The sequence below is a fragment of the Peromyscus maniculatus genome, chromosome 8 (assembly GCF_049852395.1).
Source record: "Peromyscus maniculatus bairdii isolate BWxNUB_F1_BW_parent chromosome 8, HU_Pman_BW_mat_3.1, whole genome shotgun sequence".
Classification (NCBI taxonomy): Eukaryota; Metazoa; Chordata; class Mammalia; order Rodentia; family Cricetidae; genus Peromyscus; species Peromyscus maniculatus.
Window position 1 is genome coordinate 29022987 of NC_134859.1, and position 25002 is coordinate 29047988.

At 41.5% G+C, this 25002-nt stretch overlaps 1 protein-coding gene across 9 annotated transcripts in view; it reads left to right on the forward strand.

Moving 5' to 3' along the window:
- The window catches only part of Ebf1 (EBF transcription factor 1), a 389332-nt gene that overhangs the window by 351472 nt on the left and 12858 nt on the right, over positions 1-25002 (forward strand). For all 9 annotated transcript variants that reach the window (XM_042283866.2, XM_042283865.2, XM_042283864.2 and 6 more), the window contains 4 exons: positions 4685-4773; positions 22806-22871; positions 23750-23927; positions 24573-24752. In XM_042283866.2, coding sequence (XP_042139800.1) covers positions 4685-4773; positions 22806-22871; positions 23750-23927; positions 24573-24752 — 513 coding nt within the window. The remainder of the gene's footprint in view (positions 1-4684; positions 4774-22805; positions 22872-23749; positions 23928-24572; positions 24753-25002) is intronic.

Consider the following 25002-nt stretch of genomic DNA (forward strand, 5'->3'; position numbering starts at 1 on the left):
AAATGCATGACTCCTCAAAAATAAGTTAGAAGGGGTCAGTGGAAGATGCCTCAATTCAATAATGGTTCTCCACTGGCTGGTCCCCTCTATGTTACCGTTCATGAGAAGTTGTTCAAAGTGGTTACTATGAGGCAGACACGGCAGTGGACTTTGGAATAAGAGGGGACAACGCTTAACTAAGAAAGATCAAGCCTGGCTCACTCTACAGTCAAAGAGTTTTCATCTGTCCTTTTAACCCTTTGTGTACGAAGTTTATTTTTAAAAGCTTAAGCTGGTGTGACACAAAACAACTAATCCTAAATATGGGTGTGATCATCACTACAAATAAATGATGACCGAAACCTCTATCTTTTAGCATTTTAAAAAGTGCATACACTAAGCCAGGCAGTGGTGGCACACACCTTTAGTCCTAGCACTCGGAAAGCAGAAGCCAGAAAATTTCTGAGTTCAAGGCCAGCCTGGTCTACTGAGCTAGTTCCAGGACAACCAAAGCTATGCAGAGAAACCCTGTCTAAAAAAGAAAAAAAGGAAAAAGAAAAAATGCATACACTGGTCCCATTTTATTCAGAGGGTTTAAGATCGAGCCATTTCTTTTGGGGACAAAGGACTTTTCCCCTAAGCCTGTGAGCCTTCTTTGTTATCACCCTTACCTGATTTGGGGGTGAAAGCATCTGGAATCCTTTTCAGAGTGAGGATGAGGTGCTTAGCTTGGAAGCAGAGCCCAAAGAGTGGCTTTTGTCAGCCCAAGCCTCCTGCCGTTCACAGCCTTATCCGTTTCCCTTCTTTCAACTTACGCTGCTCCCCGCCTCTTTATGTGGTTAATTACGCTCAATTAAGCTGCTTTGTTTTTTTCTTCCGCTACCAGATTCTCGGAATTGTCCCAAGTTTGAGGGGGAAAAATTGATTAGTCCTATTTCTGCTGCTGCTGCCCCTGAGCCCTGCGCTTGAGTACAATGAGGTCACTTTGTTGAAGAATTAACTTTATATTACATTTTTGCAGGGTAGATGCATGTCCCTAAGGTACCACTACCCCTGCTGATGAAATAAATATACCTTCTTTATGATTCTCCCCCATTACCCTCTCTGTTGATTTTCTGAGAGTTTATGTATAGTCACATATTTATACAACTGGGCAAAAGTACACTACTTATTTTTCTTATGGTTTGTAATAACCTATGCAAGGTTATTAAAGGGTACACAGACCCCTTTTAAGGCACAGTTTCTTATGTCATTACTTTATACAAGCAGGTCAGATTCCATCTCGGCAACAATCTCTTGCTTTTAACTTTTTTTTCTGATTATAAAAGTAATATATGCTTATTGCGTGGGGGGTGGGGGGATTGAAAACAGAAAATGTGCCAGTCACAAAGAAGGGGAAGAAAAGCATCATAGGAACCATAAGTTTTAGAAACAACTAATATTAATCAGTCTATGTACAGACACTGTTGTTTATTATGCACATAGGTAGGTAGGTAGGTAGATAGATTGACTGATTCATTCTCTCATTTATTCATTCATTAAAAAATCACATTAGTGGTTGGAGACATTGCTCAGTGGCAAAGAGCACTTGATGCTCTTACAGAGGAGCCAGATTTGGTTCCCAGCACCCACATGGTGCCTCACAAACACCTATAACTAAAAAGTACCAGGAGATCCAATGCCCTCTTCTGGACTCCTTGGGCACTAAACACACATACCTACATGCAGGCACTCACATATACAAAACATGAATCTTGAAAAGTCACCATATTACACACATAGCCCTATTGTCTTTATAAGCTAACACTAGAAATGTCAGTAAATTAGTGTTTGTCATATTGCATTGATTCTGAGACTGGGATCCTATTCAGTTCTATATACTACTCTGCCACTTTTCTGCTTCTCTCTATTGAACTTAGTTCCATTTTCTCTTCCCAGATATTTAATCTCTTTTCTGTGGGAAGAGTTGTGTATGTTTTAAGAACTAGCAAAACCACCAATCCTTATTAGATGATCCCTCTCACACATTGATTTTTTTCCCTACTCAGAGAAGTCAACAGGCTCCCTTGAGTTTGGGATAGCAAGCTTTGCCTTGCACAGCCTTAATATTAACAGTGTCTATAGTGTTGGACCATTCCATTGTAATATTCAATACTGAAATACTGAGTGTAGGTCAACATACTTGAAAATGCTAGCAAGGAGCAAATCCTAAAGGTACTAGAAATAAATAAGAGGCCTTCACCGTGGCTCCTATTTGAAATATCTCCTCTGTCATGATGTATGTCCATAGCATAGATGCTTATTTTTGTCTGAGTAATGAGTTTAATATGTCTAATTCAATTAGTCTTCATGGCAACAGAATGACTTCTTCTCAGCTCTCTTGCTGTCAGTTCCATATCATATTTGAATTGATTCTTTTAATTGCTGTTATTAAGTGTCAGTCATTCTGCAGTGAGTTGGCCTTGTAGCCTAAAGATCACATTCTTCCCACCCCAGCAGAAAAGCTTTTCAGTGGGCAGCATAGATTTTTAGACACACTGGGAACTCATTACACAAATAATGAAATGGGTTGATTCACACCTCTCGTGTTATTGGTGGCTTAGACTGGAAAGGTGAAACTTGTAGGATGCCAAATTCTGTTTTCAGGGACTGATGTGATACTCTTAATTGTCTAAAGCTACTTTTTGTAGTTAAACATTTTGCTGGCAATTAGTCTCATGGGTGGGGGTAGATATGATATATAACAACTCCCAGTATTCATGCCTGTCTCTCTGATGCATTTATTGATTAAATACCATGGACTCTATGGGTAACACTTACTATGCATAAAGAGCTCCATGGCGTTTTCTCTGCAAGTCAATCTGAAGAAAGAATTCTTCTCAAGGGCTTAGAAAGAATTCATAAAATAGAAGGAATAATCAATGTTGTGCCTTAACTCATATTACTAGAACAGAGAGACTCACTATACCTGGGTGTAATTTTCACTAATTTCCACAAGAGATAGATTGGAAGTTTGCTGTGTGGAGGTGTGGGGGAGGGAAGAGTTGCCTAAATCTCATATGTGCAAAAATGATCACATTATCCAACATGAAAATGCAGCTCTATTAATGACCTCAATAGGCACTGTAGTTTGGGAAGGGAAAAAAATCTTTTAAATAAAGTTACTTGAAGTTCATTCTGACTTAAAACATCCAAGTGAAGTAAAAGTACCTCCTCTGATTTATGTGTCTTCGGGAGAAATAGTTACTGGCTTTTTACTAACCTATGTAAAACAATGTACTTTTGTAAATGGATTTCTGGCCACTTTATTCAGCCCAACCCCCCTTTTTTTCTTACATAAAAAGTAAGCACTGTCAATCAAGGAATTTTAAGGTTTATTTCCTCTTTAGCAATGATTGATAGCCTTTTAGATTTACAAGTTGACAAGTTAAAGGGTTCTATTGGTATAATTATGTTCTAAATTCACAGTCTTTCAATTTAAATGTCCTTTTAAAACCAAGAGATTATCATACCTGTATTTTGAAAAGTGGGCCAGTCAGTTTGGGTTGGTATACAAATTGCTTCCATTAGCCTTGAGACCTATTTGAATTTAATACAGTTTTTTAAAGTTAGTACGAATCTTACTTTTAAAATTTAGGTTAATGGAAATGCATTTTAAGTAAAGCATGTGGCAACTTGTTTTTTAATGTATAGATAAAATGTTAGGGCTAGAGAGACTGTCTTTTTATTCAGTAAGGGAGAAAATATGTAGTGAAATACTTTAGTTAAACTAAGAAAGAAAAGAAAAGAAAAGGATTTGTACAAAAAATAATAAAATCCTATTGCCTACTTACTGCTCAGGATCCTGGGACTACCTGTAGAGGAGGGTCTTACTATCTTTCCTACTTTCTCAGACTAGATAGGCTCAAGATGGTTTGTATCCTAGGAAGGAATTCTGAAAATGATAGCATAGATTCTAGTTTCTATTTGGTCTAGTTTAAGAGAGTGTGTCCAGTGGGACACAGTGAGGTCCATTGTCTCCAAATGTTGTTATTGCAGTTGGCTCTCTGAGTCTTTTATTAATCATTTTTAGAGACTCAGCTGGGGTAAGCTAGTATTCCACAGAGGTTGGTCTTTTTTGTTTTTTTTTTTTTTTCAAATAATGTCAATGCTCTGAGTGGGTCTGTCATTCAAGATGGGAAGGTTTAGAATCAAGAGCACGCTCAACGCTTATCTTTTTGCAGATTCTTTCAAGGGTTTAATAGACATGCCTCTCACTCCTCTCTGCCCACAACCATCTTCACTGCCTGAAAAGTCTGAGATATTGGATCTACTGAGTCTCTATAGGAGACTTAACAGATACCTGTGTGGTCCCCTGCTATTTAGAATGTACAGATACCTTCAGACAAGCCCTTGACTTTTCACTCAGCTTTCTGCAATGAGGTGAATTCTATACCCTTGTAGAAAATTACCCTTTACTTTATACTTAGGATCATGTTAAGGATGTAAGATTTGGCCTGAGGAACTGTGTTCTGAGACCCACTTGCAAGAGTCAGTCCCTTCCACAGTAAATACAATAGATGGTGGAAATGCCCACAATGGAGACAACCTGCATGGGGGACTACAGTGTATCAATTAAATGCTAAAAGTTATTTCTATACCACCTGTGCTGCAAACAATGCTGAATTTCCTAAAAAGTTCAAATCCTGTGACTTCTTCCTTACAGCGCTCAATGAACCCACCATCGACTATGGTTTCCAGAGGTTACAGAAGGTCATTCCCCGGCATCCTGGTGACCCGGAGCGCTTGCCAAAGGTCAGAATCCCTCCTCTTTGGAACATGTTTTTTAGAAAATTAGACTTGAGAATGGCAAAATACACTTTTGGTCAAGACAAAAAAAGAAGGTCATATATAACCAACTCATGTGGGTGCATTGAGTGCCATGATAAAAGTAGCAAGCCCTTTGGACTGGGCAATGCTGTGCCTATTTCAGTATATATCATGCCACTTTGCAGTTTTAATAACCCTTTAATGTTGGTACTGTTCCCACCCATATTTTAGGAAAGAAAAGAATGAAGCAGAGAGAAGTCAGACAATTTGTCTTAAGTTGCACAGTATGTACATTTCTGAGATTTAAATCTACCCAGCCTGGCTCTAGAGTTTGGGCTAATCACTCAATATGTCATATTGATTCTCAAGAAGAAAAGGAGTACCAACTTTTACCTTCTTAAAGAGCTGTACTTACCTCTGGTGAGGGCAGAAAGAGTTCAAAGGGAAATGTTTTGGTAGATCTGGTAGAAAGAGCTAGAAAGAAAATAGACCTAGATACTGAGATAGGTCAAATAAGACATCTTTTTTGATGAGGCACCTTTCTTATTTGAAAGGTGTGAGAAATAAAATGAAAAAAAAATCAAGATAACAATAATATGTTGCTGTCAATGCAGAAATTGGAGACTGACCCTTGGTGTGACTACTGTTTGCCTCCTGTGAGAGACCAGGTGTTTGCATGGGATGGAGAATCAGATATCATTGATCATGTCTGAAAATAGGAAGTTCACCAAGTAAAATTTCCAGCAAGGTTCTGTGTGGCCTCAGTAGAGACAACAATTAAAGAGGTTCGGAGCACAGAGTCAAGCTATCTGTCATGGTTAATTGACAGCAAAACCCTGTTTTATTTATGGCATGGTTTAATACCATCACCTTAAGTGACTGGATGAGAGGTCCCCTCCTCACTACAGTCTACAGATGTGTGGTGTCTAGATCTGTATATCCCATGAAAGGATTTAAAAAAACAAAGGCATCATCCTTCTTAGCCAAGGACCTCTTCAAGGGACAGGTACATGGTCAAATTCCCCCTGTACGGGGCTGCACTTGTAGGCAGATCCTCCTGTCAGAGAAAGTCCCATCTGTCATGCTGTTGTCTCCCAGGCCTATGCATGGATATGGGAAAAAGGGTGAGTGGGTGTGGTACCCACCAATGCTGAAGAGAGATGGTTTGTGACAGGTATGTCTGTCTTCTACTTTGACCTCAGGGGAAGAACACGGCTTCCAGTTTCTCAGAACAGCCCTACTTCTGTTGAAGTGCTGTTCGTACTGATAGACAGTTCTGAAAAGCACTTTATCTGGGGAAGGAATAATATGATGTGTCATTGTGTTTACATCTCTGTCTTTAAAAGGGCCTACCTTGTTCCCTCCATCCTGTTTTATTCTTGGTGAACTGTAAAATAGTCTATTGTAACAATGGGCAGCTGTGTCTTTCAGGGCATAGGTGTTCTGTGGAAAGGCTGAATTTTAGGTCCCTCTGTCCAGCAGGAATATAGCTTTTGCTCATTTCCTGTGCAACACTCTGATAAGTTATAAACAATGATAGGCATGATGTGTGCCCACTGGTAACTTACAAACAATGATAGACATGATATGTGTCCAGTGATAACTTACAAACAATGATAGATATGATGTGTGCCCATTGGTAACTTATAAACAATGATAGACATGATGTGTGCCCACTGGTAACTTATAAACAATGGTAGACACGTGTACCCACTGGTAACTTATAAACAATGACAGACATGATGTGTGCCCACTGGTAACTTATAAACAACAGTAGACACGTGTACCCACTGGTAACTTATAAACAATGGTAGACATGATGTGTGCCCACTGGTAACTTATAAACAATAGTAGACACGTGTACCCACTGGTAACTTATAAACAATGGTAGACATGATGTGTGCCCACTGGTAACTTATAAACAATAGTAGACACGTGTACCCACTGGTAACTTATAAACAATGGTAGACATGATGTGTGCCCACTGGTAACTTATAAACAATGGCAGACATGACTTGTGCCCACATAAAGAACATTAGTGTGGTAGAACCCAGACCCAGGTACAATGACAAATTTTTCTGCCATTCCCATTAAGTCAGTGACTTTACTCTTCTCTAGATTTTAGGCCAGCATTTCATCTCTGGGGTCTCCTGGAAGTTCAGACCTGGCCAAATAGAACTGTCACTTGATAGCCAGGTGACCTGTGTCAAAAGCCTTCCTTCCCTTTCCTTGGCTCAGTTTCCCTATCTGTCAAATGGGAGTAGTGACATTTTCTGCTTTCCAGGTTGTTACTCTGGCCACTTATTTAGCACCTGACAGAAGGTAACCCTGCCCGATTATTTGGAAAAAGCAGGAGCAGAAAAGCCCCACCCTCTGAACAATTGAATATATGCTTTTATCCCCTGTGCCTCAGTTTCTTCATCTACAAAATGGGGACAATAGAATCATATAAGGAGCCAAATAGGAGCCAAGTCTGGTTAAATAGTCGAGGTCTAAAGAAGCCAGGCAGTATTTTTATTTTTGTTTTTCTATTTTTTTTTCATAAGGATAGAGAAATCAGAATATAGGGTGAGTTTTGTTTACTTAGACTTAAGAACATTTTTACAATTGCACCTTAGATTTAAAAATGTTGGATACTTAGCCCAGGCACATGACACTTTGTCCCTGGGGGCCTTTGGGTAAACCACTCAGTCCTTTCTTCCTGGATTTGGGAGGAGCAACCAAGGACACAATGGATATGTGTGTTAAGGAAACGCTGCTGCTTGCTTCCAACCACTCCAACTGTGCAAAGACTGTGGCGGAGGAGCCCACCCCAGGAAGCTCTCCCTGTGACTCAGAGCAGAGTGGCTGTCCTCTTGGCTCTGCATGTTAAGGTGGAGCAAGAGTTCAAGGGCAGGGTCAGGAAGTGGCGGATGGAGCCAGCACAAGGTATTCCTGTGGACTTGCGAGAGATTTATATTGTTAGGGCCGTAGCAAGGGGCTCCGCCTTTCTCAGACTCACGGTCAGTGTTTGTCAAACATGAGTGTTTCGGTGAACTGTGGACCACACACCTTAAAAAACAAACTCCGCTTTATTAAACCCATGTGTTTGTGAATAGACAAAGCTAGATTCATACAACCACCCACATATTCTGTCAAATGAAACTTGCTCCAAAGACCATGCGGACAGCTTTCCATAATAATATGCCTTTGTATACAGGCTTGCACTTTTTCAAAGAACTTGGACTTGCTTTGTTTTACTGGGTCTCCCCTCTTGTGAAAGAAGTTGGAAAAACAGACATTTTCTCTTTACCATCCCCATTTACCAAACAGGGAAAGAGGAGCAAGCAGACTCTTCGTAAATTATTTCATCTCTGAGAGACGCTATAATTACGCTAACCCGCCATGTTTAGGAGTTTCATTTCTGTCATATGCACAGAGACTAGCAGGCTAAAGTCTTTAAAACATAGCATTCCATCCTGTCTCACTGACGAAGGAACTTTCTTCTCTGGATCCTGCAGGAGAAAGGTGACTTTGGGGTCCAGGTTAACATCTTACCAAGGAGAAGTGAGAGGGATGAGGACTGTGGCCAATCAGAAGCTGAGATGCTAATTGCTTTGGTGGTTCCAGGGAGAAACTTTAAGCAAGGAGCGCTCTCAGCTTTGAAGGCCAAAGGCAGTGTCTCCATTCCTTTGTAGATTGCTGCTTGTCTTCATAAGCAGCCTGTGAACTTCCGCCCACAGACCCTGCAAGCAGGCCTTGAGCCTAGCCGGCATTCCACACGCTGGCTGCAAAATTTTGGGAAGCCAGGATTGCGTTTGTTTCACGCCTATTGCATGTCTAGCGCTGCTTGACGGCGTCTGCTGCAGAGCGGAGCGGCCAAGCGGGCCAGTGCGCAAGCCAGGCACACAAGGAGTTTGGAAAGCAGACCAAGGTCTTGGTGCACACAGGGACTTCGTGTCTGAAGCCTCGGGTTCCTCCTCTGTGAAGCAGCTGTTTCTCAGCGCTCCTAGGAACTAAGGAGGCGAAGCATACGAAGAGAAGTTCCAGGTAGCTGCGGAGACTCCATTAAGTGGAGACACTAATCTCTGCATGACACACTTCTCACATTCCACAGACAAGGAGGAGTTTAGGCTGAGTCCCCCCACAGGGAGGTCTGTCTGCTGACTTGCTTATGATATCAGAGCTAGAAAGTGGGAAAGCTCAAACTTGAACTCAGGTCCGTGAGTTCAAAACCCTCCCTGTGTCTACTATGCTAAATTTCCACTGTTCTTCCGATTTGGTCACTCAAATACTTCTGCCTGAAGGCAATTACTTTCTGCCTCCTCTTCCTCAGCAGTATCTTCTGCCCAGGCCCCTCAGATTCTCGGTAGCTTTTCCTCTTTCCTCTATCGAAAGGGGCTGGTTTGGAAATCTCTACCAAGCAAATACAGTTTGATTATGAGATCTAGACTCCCTTTTAGAGAAAAATCAAGCAGTTTGGGAAAAGCAACAAAGGCCACATTTGTGTATTTTGCTTTATGGAGCTGAAAATATCTGGCAAATTGATCCAGTGGGAGTCATAAATACACATTACTTTATCTTGTTCTTCGTGGCCTATACCCCAGAGCCTTGATAGAACAACACCACTTAATAGACTTAAGAAAGAGTAATTACACTCATTGGTTGTGTGATTTTTCAGCCCTCCCAGCCCTGCCTGACCTTCTAATTTAGCTCACCGTGTCTAACTAATGCATTTATATTCATCTTTTATGAAGCATGCATAGTGCAGGATTGACTGTACAGTCCTTTTCTAGCCGTCTTCCCAGGTTCCCGATCTGGTTGGTAGTGAGGGGGAAAGGAGTCATCCATCTCCATACGTTTGCATGGATAGACAGCCATAGACATGGCTGCCAGCGTTTTTCATCCCTTATGAAACATAATAAAAAGTATTTATTTCATTTTTACTTTAAAGCTTTTATACATCCTAGCATTATTTACAGCTAAACATGCAGGCAAAAGATGCGAGTGTTTTTAAAATCATTACTGCTAATGTCTCAGCTTGTCAGAAGTGCTTAAATTCTCCTGCACTTTGTCTAAAAACTTGGTACTGTTGCCTTTTAAGAACAACACATTTAAAGGATCTTGCAAGTCAAATCTGCAAACACTGCTGACAGTCTGTGATGGATGATATTGCAAAATTTGCAAGATGTTTGTCGTTTCACACAGCCGACATATTAAGGAATGGATTAAGAAACTCAAAACCCCTCTGGGAAACAGTCATCCCCCCCAAACCCTAGCCAAACCTCGAACCCCCAAGAGCACACCACGATCTCTCACTCGGCTGTCTCTTCTAACTTCTCACTCAGCCATTGGATCCCAATTGTTCTCAGAGCATTTTCTCTCACCATATGGTCTCCTCATTACCATACACTAAGAGTCCATATGGGAAACTTGTGAAATGAACTGTATTCATTTTAACTGCCAGATGAGCAGCCTTGTGCTTTGCAAGCCTAGCTTAAGTCATCTGCTGTCTTCGTGTTGTTATGGCAACATGGCGCCAATAAAAAATTCTAATCTACTGTAAGTGATCACAATATTCTAAGTGCTTGCCTATAGCTGGCCTCAAAAGGGACAGGAGACAGGAGGGCTTCCATTTGTCCAAAGACGTGAAGGTGGTAGTTGATTCCAGCAGGTGTCAGTAAGGGAGCCACTGAGATTGTGGCTGGGTGTCCACGGGGCTATGGATTGAAATGTGGCTAGTCATGGGCATAGGGTGCAGAGGGGCGGATCGCAGGACACATGGGTCATAGACCCTTTGGATGAATCTAAAACACACACTGAATGTCAGTCACTATAGTTGCTCAGATACATGGCTCTGCTGGTGCTGGCGAGCCAGCCAACCATGGTGTCGCTCTAGGTTTGGACTCCCTTTGAAGCAGCCGCACAGCCTCATGGGAGCCGCTCCTTCACTGCCATTAGAAAATCTCAGACCCCACGAAGCTGCTCCTACTTGAACACTGGAATCAGTCATTTCAAATGCTGGGCTAATTAAGAGTACCTTAAAGTAATGGAAGTCGTCAGCTACATCCTAAAGTGTAAATCATTTTCACCTCCAAGGGCCTCATGATGTGCTGCCTCTCTGCCGCTCTCTTTGTATCGAAAGTGAATGTTTATCGTCTCATTTCATCAGTTCACATTAGCCTCATGCTGAATATTTAAACACAGAACAATTTGAACTCACCATGGAGGAAGTCAGTGACTGCACTTTCATTTGGAACAGCAAGGGCTCATCTAATAATAATTTAGTAAATCAGCCATTTAGTGGCTCAGTTGTGCACTGCATTGTGCCAAAGATTATTCAGTTCAACTGTACACTTGCAAAATTGAAATTCACATTCCAGTCAGAAGCACCATTTTTGCTTAGTGGAGAGATGAGACCCAAAATCACCCTCCCTAAAGAGCGCTCATGGTTAGTGATTTATCATACATACAGAGCTGGGGCAAAATAAAGCTTGAGTTGGCTGCGTACAATGTATTCTAATTGTGCTTTTATTGTTTTAGTCTTTATGCACAGACTATCAGTAATTCAAAACCCACAGTTGCATCAGTGAAAATACAAATAAGGAGTCTTTGCATAACCACATTGCCTTCTAGCAGGAAAGGAGGATGACTAAGGAGTTCAGTGAAAGGAGAACCCAGTGTCTTCATGTTCTACTGTCTCTGCCACCTCTCCCATCCCCTCTGTTTACTTACTTTCCTAATTTAAGGAAACTTTATTAACATTACATCTGCAAACATGAGTGACCTTGAGCAAACCAAAGCACCAAAATCCATGCCAGGCTTATGGTCTATCCAATTCCTAGAGGGGGGAAAAAAGCACCCTTGAGTCTGGTTCCAGGAAACATCTTGTCTCTGCATTCTCTTGTCAAAAGCACAAACTAGGGAATGGCATCCACTTTCTCCTCCCTCCCCTGCATCTGCCAGAAAACTTAGAGGCAAATTCCATCTCCCCATTTTGATAATGTGCTTAGCTCAGGAACTTGGCTCTCCTTAATACTTAAACGTCTATCTTGGGAGTCGAGCCTAGATCTGGGCACTGCTGAAGTCGTATATAGATGTTTGCATTTGCACACTTATTTTATCTAGAGAGAGAGGGGCTGCAGTGGGCTTCAGAGATGACTCAGTACAACTCAGCTTGTTGTACAAGTCTGAGTACTGAGTTTACTTAAATAAGCCAGGCAGACGGGGGCAGAGGCAAGGGATCCCTAGGACTAGTGGGCTAGCTAGAGTAGACAATTGGCAAGCTCCAAGTTCAGCAAGGGATCCTTCAGTAAGCAAAGTGGGGAGCAGTCAAGGAAGACACCGGACATTACCCTTTGGCTTCCATAAGAATGCTTACACACATACCCTGTCATGTGTACACCCATACACATGTGGATATGCATATACAAATTCATGCAATAAACAACATTCTTGTACTTTCACCAAAAAGTCACATGAGCCTCACACAGTGATAATTTTCACTTGCTTAGATGATTTTTATCTTTTACTGGCTTATTTTTCACAACAATTTTCTGCTTATTTCTGGTATATGTCCCTCTTAGGGATGAGCAAACAAGAGTCAGAGAGGAAAGCAATGTGCTGCTGATACTTATGCAATACAGAAAGCAGAGCCTGAATACTGCAGTGTATGCAGCCTGGGAGCAGTGGCTTCCCACCTTTCCATACTATCTCAACATTGGTCCATTCATAATTGCCTTCAGTGTTTTACAGACCAGATTCCATCTCAGTCATAACACAATTGAGTACAAGAATGTGTACAGTCTGCCAGTGTGCTCAGTAAAAGAAGTGGAGATTGTCAATATTGTTGGCTAGTGCTTGGTAAGCACTCGGTGTGTATGACCTGCTGGGGCAGGTACTGGCATTGCCCCTGCTTTATAGATAAGGAAACAAAGGCATTCACTCACAGTGAGTAGCAGAGTGTGCACTTGAGCCAAGCCCACTGAACTTCAGTTCTAGTGCCCAAGTCCCTAAGCACTGCCTTTGAGAATGAAGAGAATGGAATTCTAAAGAGAGGAGGTTTTGCATACCAGTCTCAAAATCCCTCAAGCTCAGTTGGGTGGAGGAGAGATGTGGTGGCATTGACTAAAGTTAGCTCACAAATGGCTGAGCTAGGCGAAAGCGGTAGCAAGAATTAGAGGCCCACACAGGCAATCCAGGGAAAGAATTCCTTCTCTTTGGCTGTTCAGTTTGTGTGGTAAGGGCTCATAGGAACAGTTACCCACCAGCTGAGCTCTGGAACCCTCCCAAGTGCTCATTGAGCACTGAGCTCCTGAAGACAGATTTAGTTTAACCCACCCTGCATAAGAATGGGAGGAGGAAGGAAGGGGCAAAGCCATTTTCATCTTCCAGCCACCAGGGGATCATCTTCAAGGCTCAAACCCATAGGTGCACAGTCAAGGTCAGAATTCCTGCTCACTATCTTCAGCCCTGAATTAAGCATTGAAACAACAAGTCCTGAGTCCCCAACAATCAAGAGGCACTGCAGTTTTATAAAAGATGTACGTGTGTGCCTGTTCCCGTCCAAGTAAATGCAGATGCCCATGAAGGCTCGAGGTGTTGGGTCCCCTGGAGCTAGTTATTGAGGCGATTGTAAGCCACCCAACATGGAAATTGAAATCCAGTCTTTTGGAAGAGCAGTACCCATGCTTAACCTTGGAGCTATCTCTCCACCTTTCAAGGCCCTGGATTTTTTTTCCTGTTTATTTTATTTATTTTTATTTTTATGGAGACAGGGTGACATTTATCCCAGGCTGGCTTCCAATTTGCTATATAGCCAAGAATGGTCTTTCACTTCTGATCCTCCTGCCTTTCCCTCTGAATTCTGGAATTGCAGATGTATACCATTACAACCAGTTTTATGCAGTTTTGGGCCCAAACCCAGGGCTATATGCGTGCTAGACAAGAACTCTACAAACAACCACATTCCCACCCCAAGGTACTGGATTTTAGTTGCAGATGTATTCAAGAACATCCCTTAAACCTTGGGAAATAGAATTCACAGATATGGTTCACCCAGATATACATATAATACCCAACGTTGTTCAGTAACTTTACAAAGCCAAAGTCAACTGTATTTTTATCCACCACTTAAGTTTAATATAAATGTAAACACATGTGCATTTTGCACACACATATACATATATACATTTACATATATATATATATATATATATTTCACATGCCCATATGACAGGCATCTCATTTGCTCACTCCAAGGCCTTTTATTCTCAAGCTAGATATTAATTTCATCTTGCCCTAAGGGAAAGGAAGCCAGGCCCCAAAGACAAAGAGAGACAGAAATAATATTTGGCTTTTTTTTTTTTTTGTGTGTGTGTGTGTGTGTTTCTCTAAAAGCCTCAGCCTTGGTGACTTTAAGGTGACTTAAAAGATTTTCAAGGGTAATTTTGACTCTAGGCAGCTTTTGTTTCGTGTGCTCACTTTACAACCTACCCCTGAAAAAGGCATCTCTGTCCAGAGTTTTCTCTTTCAGGAGAGCCTTTTATCCTGATCAGAAAGTCGATTTCCAAGGCCACTCGGCAGGACCTAACCCAGCGCGCTGGTCTTAAACCAGCACAATGAATTGCAATGAGAAGAGGCAGCCAGGGGTTGCTGGGTTCAACTTTGTACCTCAGAGCAGGTCACATCCACAAGGGCACAGCTACCATTCTTCACTGTATGTGTGGCAGGAGGCACCCCAGGCTCCCATTCACCAATTACCATGACACCATTTAGAAGAGAAAGCCCAGCGACCAAAAAAAGAGGAGGGAAAACGATTGTTGTAACTCTTCCCAGCAAAGGCCTGTTTTCACAATTTACACAAAACTGCTGGCACCCGAAAAGTCGAACGTTTTGGTAAAATGAATCAACTTGTAATGTTTCTTTTATGAGATCCCTTGCAGGAAGGGACGCTTGGCACCTCCTGGAGACCAAGCTACGTTATGTTATCCATCATCGGGAAGTCGGCTGTCCTGGCCAGCTTCTCAGAGGTCACACGATCGAACCAGCAGCTCTTACAACTGTATTATTGCTTATGGAACAGTCATTGTGGCACCAGATAAAAATTACCTGGTCTAATAGGCAGGGAACAATTTTCACTCAATAAAATTATAAGCCAAATCATTCATTTCATAACACTCTGGCTAATTTATTTGTTGACCTTTTAATATCCATAGCTCTTCAGTGGTATTAACTGCAGCTCAGACAAAATCTCTTGTTCATTTCACTTTCATTGATTTTTTTTTCCATTGAGGCAATAACGGCTGCTTGAAAACAGCCTTTTTCTCTCCACTGTAAAAGTCAATCATGTAAGTTGGGATGTCTTACGTGGATCCAGCCATGTTAGCTTATAACAGATTTTAATCTCACATGGTTCAGAAGGCTCCTACACCCTGATTATAACAGAAGCATGCCTTCTGGTATATCTCCAACCCCACTTGCATTTCTACTCATATTAAGACATTTGGGAAGTAGGAGAGCTGTCACCTAATCTGAACACAAAATCATCAGAAAGCCAGAATAGAAACACAAATCTCCCCTGTGTTTTCTCTACACTAGGATGCTTTGTGTGCCTTGGACCTTGGTAGTAGTAACAGTAGACTCTTTTCTAAATACTTACAACTCTGGAAGCTGGCGAGATGGTTCAGTGGTTAAGAATGTTTGCTGCTCTTCCAGAGAGCCAAAGTTTGATTCTCAGCACCAACATCAGGTAGCTTACAACCACCTATAACTCCCACTCCAGAGGATCTGATGCCCTCTTCTGGCCTCTTCAGGCACCCGTACAAATGTTCATATACTCATTCTCATTCTCATTCTCATTCTCTCTCTCACGCACATGCACACGCACACATATGATAAAAAAACTTAATGGTTTTATGATGGAAATGAATACAGATTTTGGAATTTGAATTTTTTAAAAGATGATAAGTTATTCAGCAGAATATTCTGTAGGGTAATCATAGGTTCAGGTGAGCCATTATTTATGGAGAAGAAAAATCGTGTGTGTGTGTGTGTGTGTGTGTGTGTGTGTGTGTGTGTGTGTGTGTGTTGATATATGTGTGTGGTTACACATACACATGTTGCATGTGAAAAGCAGAGGTTGAGGTTAAATGTCTTCTTCACTTTCTGAGGTTTTTGAGATGGTCCCTCACTGAACTCCAGACTCCACAATTAGCTAGGCTGGTTGACCAGAGAGTCCCAAGGATCTATTCTTCTCTGCTTTTCAAGCTCTGGAGATTCAGGCACACCCAAGTGAACCTTTACATAGAAGCAGGAGATCGAACTGAGGTCCTCATGCTGGTGAGGCAAGCCCTTTCCTTCCTGACTGAGCCATCTCCCCAGCACCAGCTGAGTCTTCTTATATAATAAAACACTTTGAAGTCTTTAGAGTGCAGAGCTGTAAAATCTAATTGTTACACATTTGGCATTTTATGCGTCCCTGGAAATATCCACTTGCTACCTCCACCTCCTCTGTGCTATTCCTTTCCATTTCAATTTACTCTAAAGTGGTCCTTAGCCATAATGAGAGTGCCCCTTTCAACAGAAACATGCTTAATTATATCCATGCTAAATGTAAGTGACTCTTCTCAGTCACAGGGCTTCTGAGTAAAAAGTGTTAAAGTGTGACACCAAGGGCCTCTAATGATGTGCGGGAAGCTCTTTTTCAAGAAGTTTCATATTACAAGAAAAATGAAAAAATGTGAGGAATGTCTCAGAGGATAGGGAACTGAACAGTGCCCAAGCATTATTTTGGTTTGTCTCACCCGTCTCCTCACGGCCCTCATTATTTTGACTTTTTAGAATGCAGAGGCTCCCATTGTGGAATTTTCCATTTGGCTGAATAAACATAGAGGAAGTCAGGATATAAACCTATCCTCTAAAGAAACACATTGCAATACAACCGGTGTTTATTGCTTGATGCATCCAGTATGGAAAGGCTCCTGCAAGCTTCTAACCTGAATCTTCAGCTTTGGAGCTTCCCAATCAGCAGTGTTACCCAGGCTCTCTGAAGCAAGAAGGGAGCCAGCGCCCACAAGGCTAGTGAGCTGGGCAAAATTTGGGCCCTTCAATGAACTCTGCAGTGGGCACCCAGTGAAACCAATTCTCATTCTCAAAGCAGGAGGGACTCTGACATTCTGCTTTGCTTTATATTGCTGGTATCTGGTCTACTACATTCTGAGTTCCCTGATAAGAAAAAGGGTATTGGTGGTGATAAATGGGGGTCAGAGGGATGTGGGGTGACAAGAAATTATTGGGCTTTTTTTCTTTTCTTCAGGAATCACTTGAATCAATTTGGTTTTGATTATTGAAGTCTGTCATGTTTCTCTTCTGTTGTCTTCTGCTTCCCTCAAAATGTTAAGCTCCTGGTTGGGGTAGTATAAGAAGTAGCATATATTGTCCTCGCCTATAATCCAGGAATCCCTTATGAGTTTGCAGAGTCTCAAAAATCTAATCCTGAAACTTGAAACTATGTGAGTTAATGAGTGGTTACCCCTGAGCTGCAGGAGTTGACTTGTATGTGCCATGACAGGAAGTAAGTTCTGGCCATCTCCCGACTCATCAGTGTTTGTGTTACTCAGAACATGGAGCTGGATTTACAAGTAAATGCATGTGTAGTCAATTACACAACCTCACCCTTTGGGTTATTAGCTGTACATCTGAGGCCAAATGATAAAGAGGAGACTCCCATGGATGGGGGAATAACCTCTAGGGATTTTACTGTGGTGAAGTGAAAGATGAGCTGGCTGTCTCTGCATATTTGACATGACATTCCAGGTCACTGAGGTGGCTTTCTGTGAATGTGTAAAGAACTGTGTATTTTTTTAGGGCTTGAGACTGTAGCTAATAACAAGCTGATATATACCAAGACCAGGCTCATTGCTGCTAGATGCCTATAACCTGAGATAATGTCCTAACACAGTTATTCTATTAACCACAACATTAAAAATGTAAGTACAAGCTGGCAGGCATGAAAGAGCAAATTCATAAGAGAAAAAATGATATTAAAAAACTACAGTGATTAGAACTCAACCTCTGGGAATTTACATGTTGGATTAAAAAGCCAGGAACCAAATAGAACACCAAATTTCACTCTTGTGCTTTTAAGAATTGCAGTAAATATGTGACTGGTGTATTAATATAAATTTGATGTGCACTTTTAGAAGATCAGTGATGGAGTCTTAGAATGGACTCTTCCCCAGGAACTCTCTCAGGGCCTGGATTTTATTGAACATTGTTCCAGGAGCTTAAAGGAGAATAAGGTGAACCCAGGGCCTTAAAGAGTCTATCATCTAGTGGTGGCCAATGGAGGCTTGCATCTTTCAGACCAGACATCTTATGACATATATTCTATGCAGTTCTTGGTGGTATGGTCAACACTGTTTTCGAGAGGAAAGACAGAGCTGAATGACTGGGGTAGCAGAAAAGCTGCAATCATTTCTGAAGAATCAGAATAGCTGTCAAGGTCTCCAGTTCTTAAATGTACCGGGTCTGGGGTTGACTTCCTGCTCAGCTGTGGACGCTCGGAGAAAATTGAGTGAGCTCTCTGAGTCTCCATTTCTTCACTTGCCAAGTGCTCTCTGTGAAGACTGGATGAGCTTGTATTCCACTTGCTCTGCCATTACTACATCACTGCTGGTACCTCCAGTTTCAGGGGGAGTGGGAGGCATTGCAAGTGGTTTCCCCGAAGAAGGAAAGGCAGCAACAATGGTATAAGGAGATAACAGAGAAGAAGCCCACCATCCTGCCTCTAGGTTCAGGATTGCCTAGACCCAAACTGAAAACAGCTCTCCAGCACCACAGGGCAAGAAGATTGGCTAGAGAAGACTGACCAGAGGATGAAGGCAATCATGGATAACCCCGAAGCTCAGTTCTGGGAGGGTAGTGGGTCTTCAAGGCAGCTGAACAATGACACTCACAGGTGATAACTGAGGCCACAAGTAGCTCAGAAATTACTCACTACCCGACTAGCTTACAACACGGAAAAAACAGAATTTCCCTTTGTAGCCCATTCAGCTACGGTGGTCCCAAATCATAAGAGAAGGTGATAGCAAGTACGCATGAACTCTTTCTAGGAAACTACTCCTCTTCAAGTCTCTTCAGTTTTCCTGTTACCTCTCAGTAGATGTTGTAGCATAGCCCCTCCCCACAAGCCCCCAATTTTTATAATCATTGTTCCATGACTACTGCCCAATAGGAGAAGGGAGCTTGTGTTTTTAAGAGCAAACACTTTGTTTCTTTAAAACTTCAGGGCCATGCAGAGAAACACACACACACACACACACACACATACACACACACATACACACACACACACACACACACACACACACACACACACACAAACAAACAAAAAACCTGTCTGACTCAGAATTTTGGTTGGAGAACAAGCATTAAATCTTTAAAGGAGGCTCTGGAGATTTTCAATATTTAGGGTACTTGTGAATGTCTTTTTTATTCACCAATGGGATTTGGTTTTGAAATCCAAGTATAGGATTAATTATGTTGGAAGACTCTAATCTCACTGCCCTTGTGTTTAAAAATGTGAGCAGGGGGATATTTTATCATTATGAAAAGAAGAGAAAATCTCTCTGACAAATGAATGCCTTGAAAAATTAGATTTTAGTGCCAGTCAAGTAGGTTTTCTTTTCAGAAATATTGAAATTGAATATTAGAATTGAAGGCTCCTTCTACTATACTCCTGCCTAATGCCACCAAAATAGGACTTAAGGAATAATTTCCAAGACAAAATACTATATGAAATATGCAGTTTTCCCCTGGTGGGAAATTTCTTTTCTTAAAAACATCTTAGGCTCAATCATTTCCTAATGTGAAATTAGAGATTTTTCAAATTACCATATAAAACTGCAAAAAAATTACACTTGTGGCCACAGAAGAGATAGCATACACTATCAATTTGATTTTAAAAGACATACATCTCTTATACTACCTGTCATTTTTATAATGCCTTTTACAAATTTAATCAATACATTTTAACATTCTATATACTTTAAGTGCAATATACAATAAATATTCAAGTTTCATCTTAAACATGCTTTAGCCTTTAAATTGTTAAAACTGCAGTGCCCTTTCAATCTACTTACATAATGTCATAAAATATACATTTCAAGGTAAATGAAGTCAGCTACTTCAATTTAGTCCCTCAAACTGGTAGTAAATGAGAGGTTAACACTATGGTGCCAAACCCATTATTGAGTAAATTTAGCACCTTGGACAGCTCTGTAAAATCTTTATTGCTTTCCTGACCTGCTCGTCATGTTCTGTCTCTGTGTTCAGTGGCTCTCAGCTCTGATTGAAAGGCAATATATTAGATCCCCAACACAAACACGCTTGGGGGCTAGTTCACTGGGAACGTAATGACATGGAGGTGAGAGCAATTTTCTGGTCACCGAAATCCAAGCACCTTGCAGGTCTGTGGCACTAACTCAGGGAGGACCCAGGAATGTCTTTCTTCCTTCCCATTTGCACAAATAACTAACAGAAGTCTAATCACATTGGCAGGGCTAAACTAAATGTGGCTCTCCCTAAAACCCCACATTTGATACTACCTTGAAGGACATTTTCATATGGGTGAGGTATCATTTAAGGACATAGCTTTCTGGACAAGAAATCTAGGTTCATTTTCCTTGAAATTCAGGTGATGGTTTGAAGAGACATTATGCTGATGCCATGCCTGTGACCATGTGCTAGGCTAGAAAAACAAGCTCCACCATCATGAATCAAAGACAGCAATACCGAGGATCAAAAGGATCCAGTGTGTGTATGTGTGTGGGGTTGGGAGGGAGGGAGAATCCATGTCCTTCTCTTTCAAATGGTAAAATAATGACCAACCCCTGGCATTAAAAAAACTACCAGGTTGGCCACATCACTGAAAAACTTGGTCACCAAAATTGTAATAGTTCAGATTTATAAAATCTTCTAAGACTTTGGCATTCCTTCTGAACTCACTCCCCAGTTTTGTGAAATTAATGAAAACAAGAAGTGTGGCTACAATCTCTGATTACAGTGTTGTAAAGCTGAGATTGACTACTTTATTTTTTAATATATATAACTATAATTATATTATATTTGTTATATATTTACATAAAATTATATATATAATTATATTATATTTGTTATATATTTACATAAAATTATATATATATATTGCATCATACATTTGACAAACAGGAGATTTACATATTTTTTTCTTCAAAAATGCAAAGGAGAAATGCCTTCCCAGCAGAGCCCAGACACTGGCATAAATATTTATTTGGAGAAATACGTGACCATAGATGCAGAGATAGCAAATCTTTTAATAAATGAACTAAGTTGATGCTGTTTTGTTTTAATCTTTTCTCAGAGCCAGATAAAGCCACAAGATTTTGATGAAAGCAGCACTAGCTGAATTTGAGCTGGGGATAAGGTTTAGTGTGCCCATGCTGTGGTCAATTATTAACTGCTATGGTCAGATACTACTGCAAACAAAAAGTAGAAAATTATCTGTAGCTTGCATTAAAAAGTAAAACAATGATTTTAGATATATTGGTTTAGATTCCATCGATTATATTGTGCTTTCCACCCCCTACATGAGAAACAACTGAATTGTTTTAGAAAAGGGGGTCTGACTGCTAAAGGCAAACATCAGTGTTTATCAAGAACTGGAAAATCTTCTATCTCATTTTTGAATTTAGGACATTATATATGTGATAAGTAGTTACTTCAGTATGACAACTGTTTTATCTTATATTGTGGAGAATTTTGAATTGAAAAAATGCTAATATATATCTAAAAGCTTGTCATTTAAAGATTTGTTCAAGGATTTTTGAAGAGGCTACGGTGACAGCGAAATGAATGCAATTATAGCCCTATTTTCTGATCAGTGTCTGCAGCGAATGAAAATGGAATAGCACCGCTTTCCCATTCCGAACTCCAAGTCATCCGATTTTAAAGTTATACTTCCATTTGCAACTTTACCAACACTGAACTACAGTAAACAAACCTTTGGAGAAGTCCCCTCTCTATGTCACATTGTTGGATGTGGCTCTTTGCTAGGCCCCATTTTTACCAGCTCCACCCCTAATGTTGCTACCGCCTTCTCCTCAGGCCAGTGTAGATCAATCTATAGGCAGATTAGGTGAAATGGAGAAAGAATGGCTTATGTGTGTCTGAATGTGTGTTTCTATAGAGTGCACCCATTAATTAGCTCCAGGCAAGTCAAACGTGGAAGTCTACCTTAGTAAGAAGAGCAAGTTACTTTTTCTCCAAGCTGAATGAGTAGCAAGGCAGCGACCTATGAGGGGGGATGAGTGAACAAGAAAAGAAGAAACACCAACACTATAGAAACAGCAAAGGATTGCAGTATGAGAAATCAAGGATATTGGTCATGAACATTGGCACAGTGGGGGCTTCTAGGGGCAGGAGACTCCTTGGGCAAGGGCCTCTGATCGACATTGTATTCCTTCAGTGTGTGAGCTTCCTGGCTCATGTCCTCATAGTTCTGCCATCCAAGAGAGACAAACAAAGGAAGCTGAAGGCCGCATGCTTCTTTAGTGGCTGAAGATTGATTGGAAATTCCTTGAAAACAACCCGTCTGATAAGGTCATGGTTTCTGGAATAAGCAATTAAGTACAAAATAAACACATCTAGGGATTCATACCATGCGCTGAATGGCATCGATTATAGTAATCTAGTAAATGACCACGCAATTGTATTCAGCAATAAACATATGAGTGCTTTATCGTGCCTGCGCCAGACGATTGAGTGATGTATTTTATCTTACAGTTCCAATGATGCTCACCTTTTGACTCAATTAAGTGTGTATGTGAACAAGGATAAATTGGTGACTTAATATCATTCCTGGGGTCCCCAAGCTACTGTTTTTACAACTGTGCCTTGGCAAGGGATAGCTAGAAGGATGGGGATGCTGTCGTGTGACAAGATAAGGACATCCTGTTATCATTTAGAAGCTCACATCTATCTTTTGTTTTTCTTGACAGGAAGTGATCCTTAAAAGGGCTGCAGATCTTGTTGAAGCCCTGTATGGGATGCCCCACAACAACCAGGTGAGTGTTCCAGGTTTCTAACTTAATGAAGTGCTCCCTCATTCAGTAAAAGATCTCAGAGTCCTTATTGTATGAAAAGCATAACAATGCTATGAAAGCTATACTCATGTATTAAGCATCTAAGATTTGGGATGTGACATGTCACAGTACTGTTCAGTCCTTCCTGCTTTTGCAAATCCACTGCTCTTCCTATTGTGTCCTCCATTTAAAAACTAATCTCCCCCGGGAGTGTGCTTCATAACTGAAGAAGACAGCTACTGTATTTTATTGTATTTTTCTCAAGTTTCAGCAAATTTAGAAGGGAGGGTTTAATTTCTTCTCCTAAAATATAGAACGAGGCCTGAATAGTACCGTTCATGCTTCATAGAGAATTATATGCAAAGAACTGAAGGTGCTTGGGAACCTGACTCTGACCAATCCCACTCCTTCCCCAGCTCTCCTGAGGTCACTGTTCAGAAAACAGTTGTATTAATCCTCAGACTTTGGCTTCCCTGCACAGCAGCAAGGGAGCGTGATTCACAGGCCCTGACTTCCTATGCATGGGGGAGAAAGGAAATCCCACACTACTGTCCTACACTGATAACAACAGGCTTCAGAGCCAAGCAAATGGCATTCTGCATCTCAGCTCTATCTGTAAAGATATGAATAGTGTTGAGTGAGCTCTCTGCCTTTCACAGCCTCAGTTTCCCCAACTGTGATGTGGTCAGGATGATGAAACTTGACCTCACAGGTGCATCAGCAGGCATACAGAAAGTAAATATGGTTAACCACTGATGGTCCTGAGCACAGGATCTGGCAGGGAGGAAGCACAAAAAGATGGGGCTGTTGGGAGTATGAATCAGGGTAGCTAACAATGATGTGTGCCTTTGACTTTTCAGGAGATTATCCTGAAGAGAGCTGCCGACATTGCAGAGGCTCTCTACAGTGTCCCTCGCAACCACAACCAGCTCCCAGCCCTTGCTAATACTTCGGTCCATGCAGGGATGATGGGGGTGAACTCCTTCAGTGGACAACTGGCTGTGAATGTCTCTGAGGCATCACAAGCCACCAATCAAGGTCAGGAGCCTTTTTCCCTTGCCCCTTGACAAACTCAATCTCCCACCCCTCCTGCCTCTGCCATTTACTTGACATCAAATTTTATACATATATATATTTTTTTTATTCCCAAAGAGGAGATTATTCACTTGTGTGAATCAAATATTGTTTTAAGATTTTGTTTCTAGTTTCACATCTGGAGACCTAGTAGGGGGCTAGAAAGAATGCATGCATGCATGCATGCATGCAGCCATCTCTACATCCAACTTTCCCCCATAAATCATGAGTGACAGATCACAAAGAGGGATGGAATTAAAGTTCTCACAGGCCACAACACATCATTCTTGCCCAGGGAAGAGGGACCTGTTAACTCGGGGGAACATCTCTTAGATTGGGATTTATTCCTGCTCCAAAATGATAATTTATAGGCCCTGCATTGCCACTTCTCACAGCTCTGCTAAGTATTTATGATCTCCTAAGAAATGTGTCTTTGCTAGCTTCCCATTTTAATCACAGAGATAGCACCACCAACCCATGCACATGAATCACCAGGTCTTTTCCCTCTGGGTTGCCATGAAGGGGTATAATGGAGATGTTCCTCCCTGATACCCCAGGTTTCCCGAGAATGCCATCAACTAAACGCCTGGTTTTGCCCCGACTTTTCAGGTTTCACCCGCAACTCAAGCAGCGTGTCACCACACGGGTATGTGCCGAGCACCACCCCCCAGCAGACCAACTATAACTCTGTCACCACGAGCATGAATGGTTACGGCTCTGCTGCCATGTCCAATTTGGGTGGCTCCCCAACCTTCCTCAATGGCTCAGCTGCCAACTCACCCTATGCCAGTAAGTAGATACCTGTCCTCAGTCCTATATGTTTCCCTCAAAGAGCTTAGCATCATGCAGAGAAGCCAGCTGGGCAGAGCTGCTTCATCTGAGCCCTGCCCTCCCTGCCCTCCCAAGAGCCTGCTACCCACAATACTTGAGCACCATCCTCTCCAGCATTCTCCATCATCCATCTCCAGATCCCTGCAGTCTCACCTTGCACAAAAGTAGCCACATGATGCCATTCCAAGACCCCATGCTTGTGGTCAGA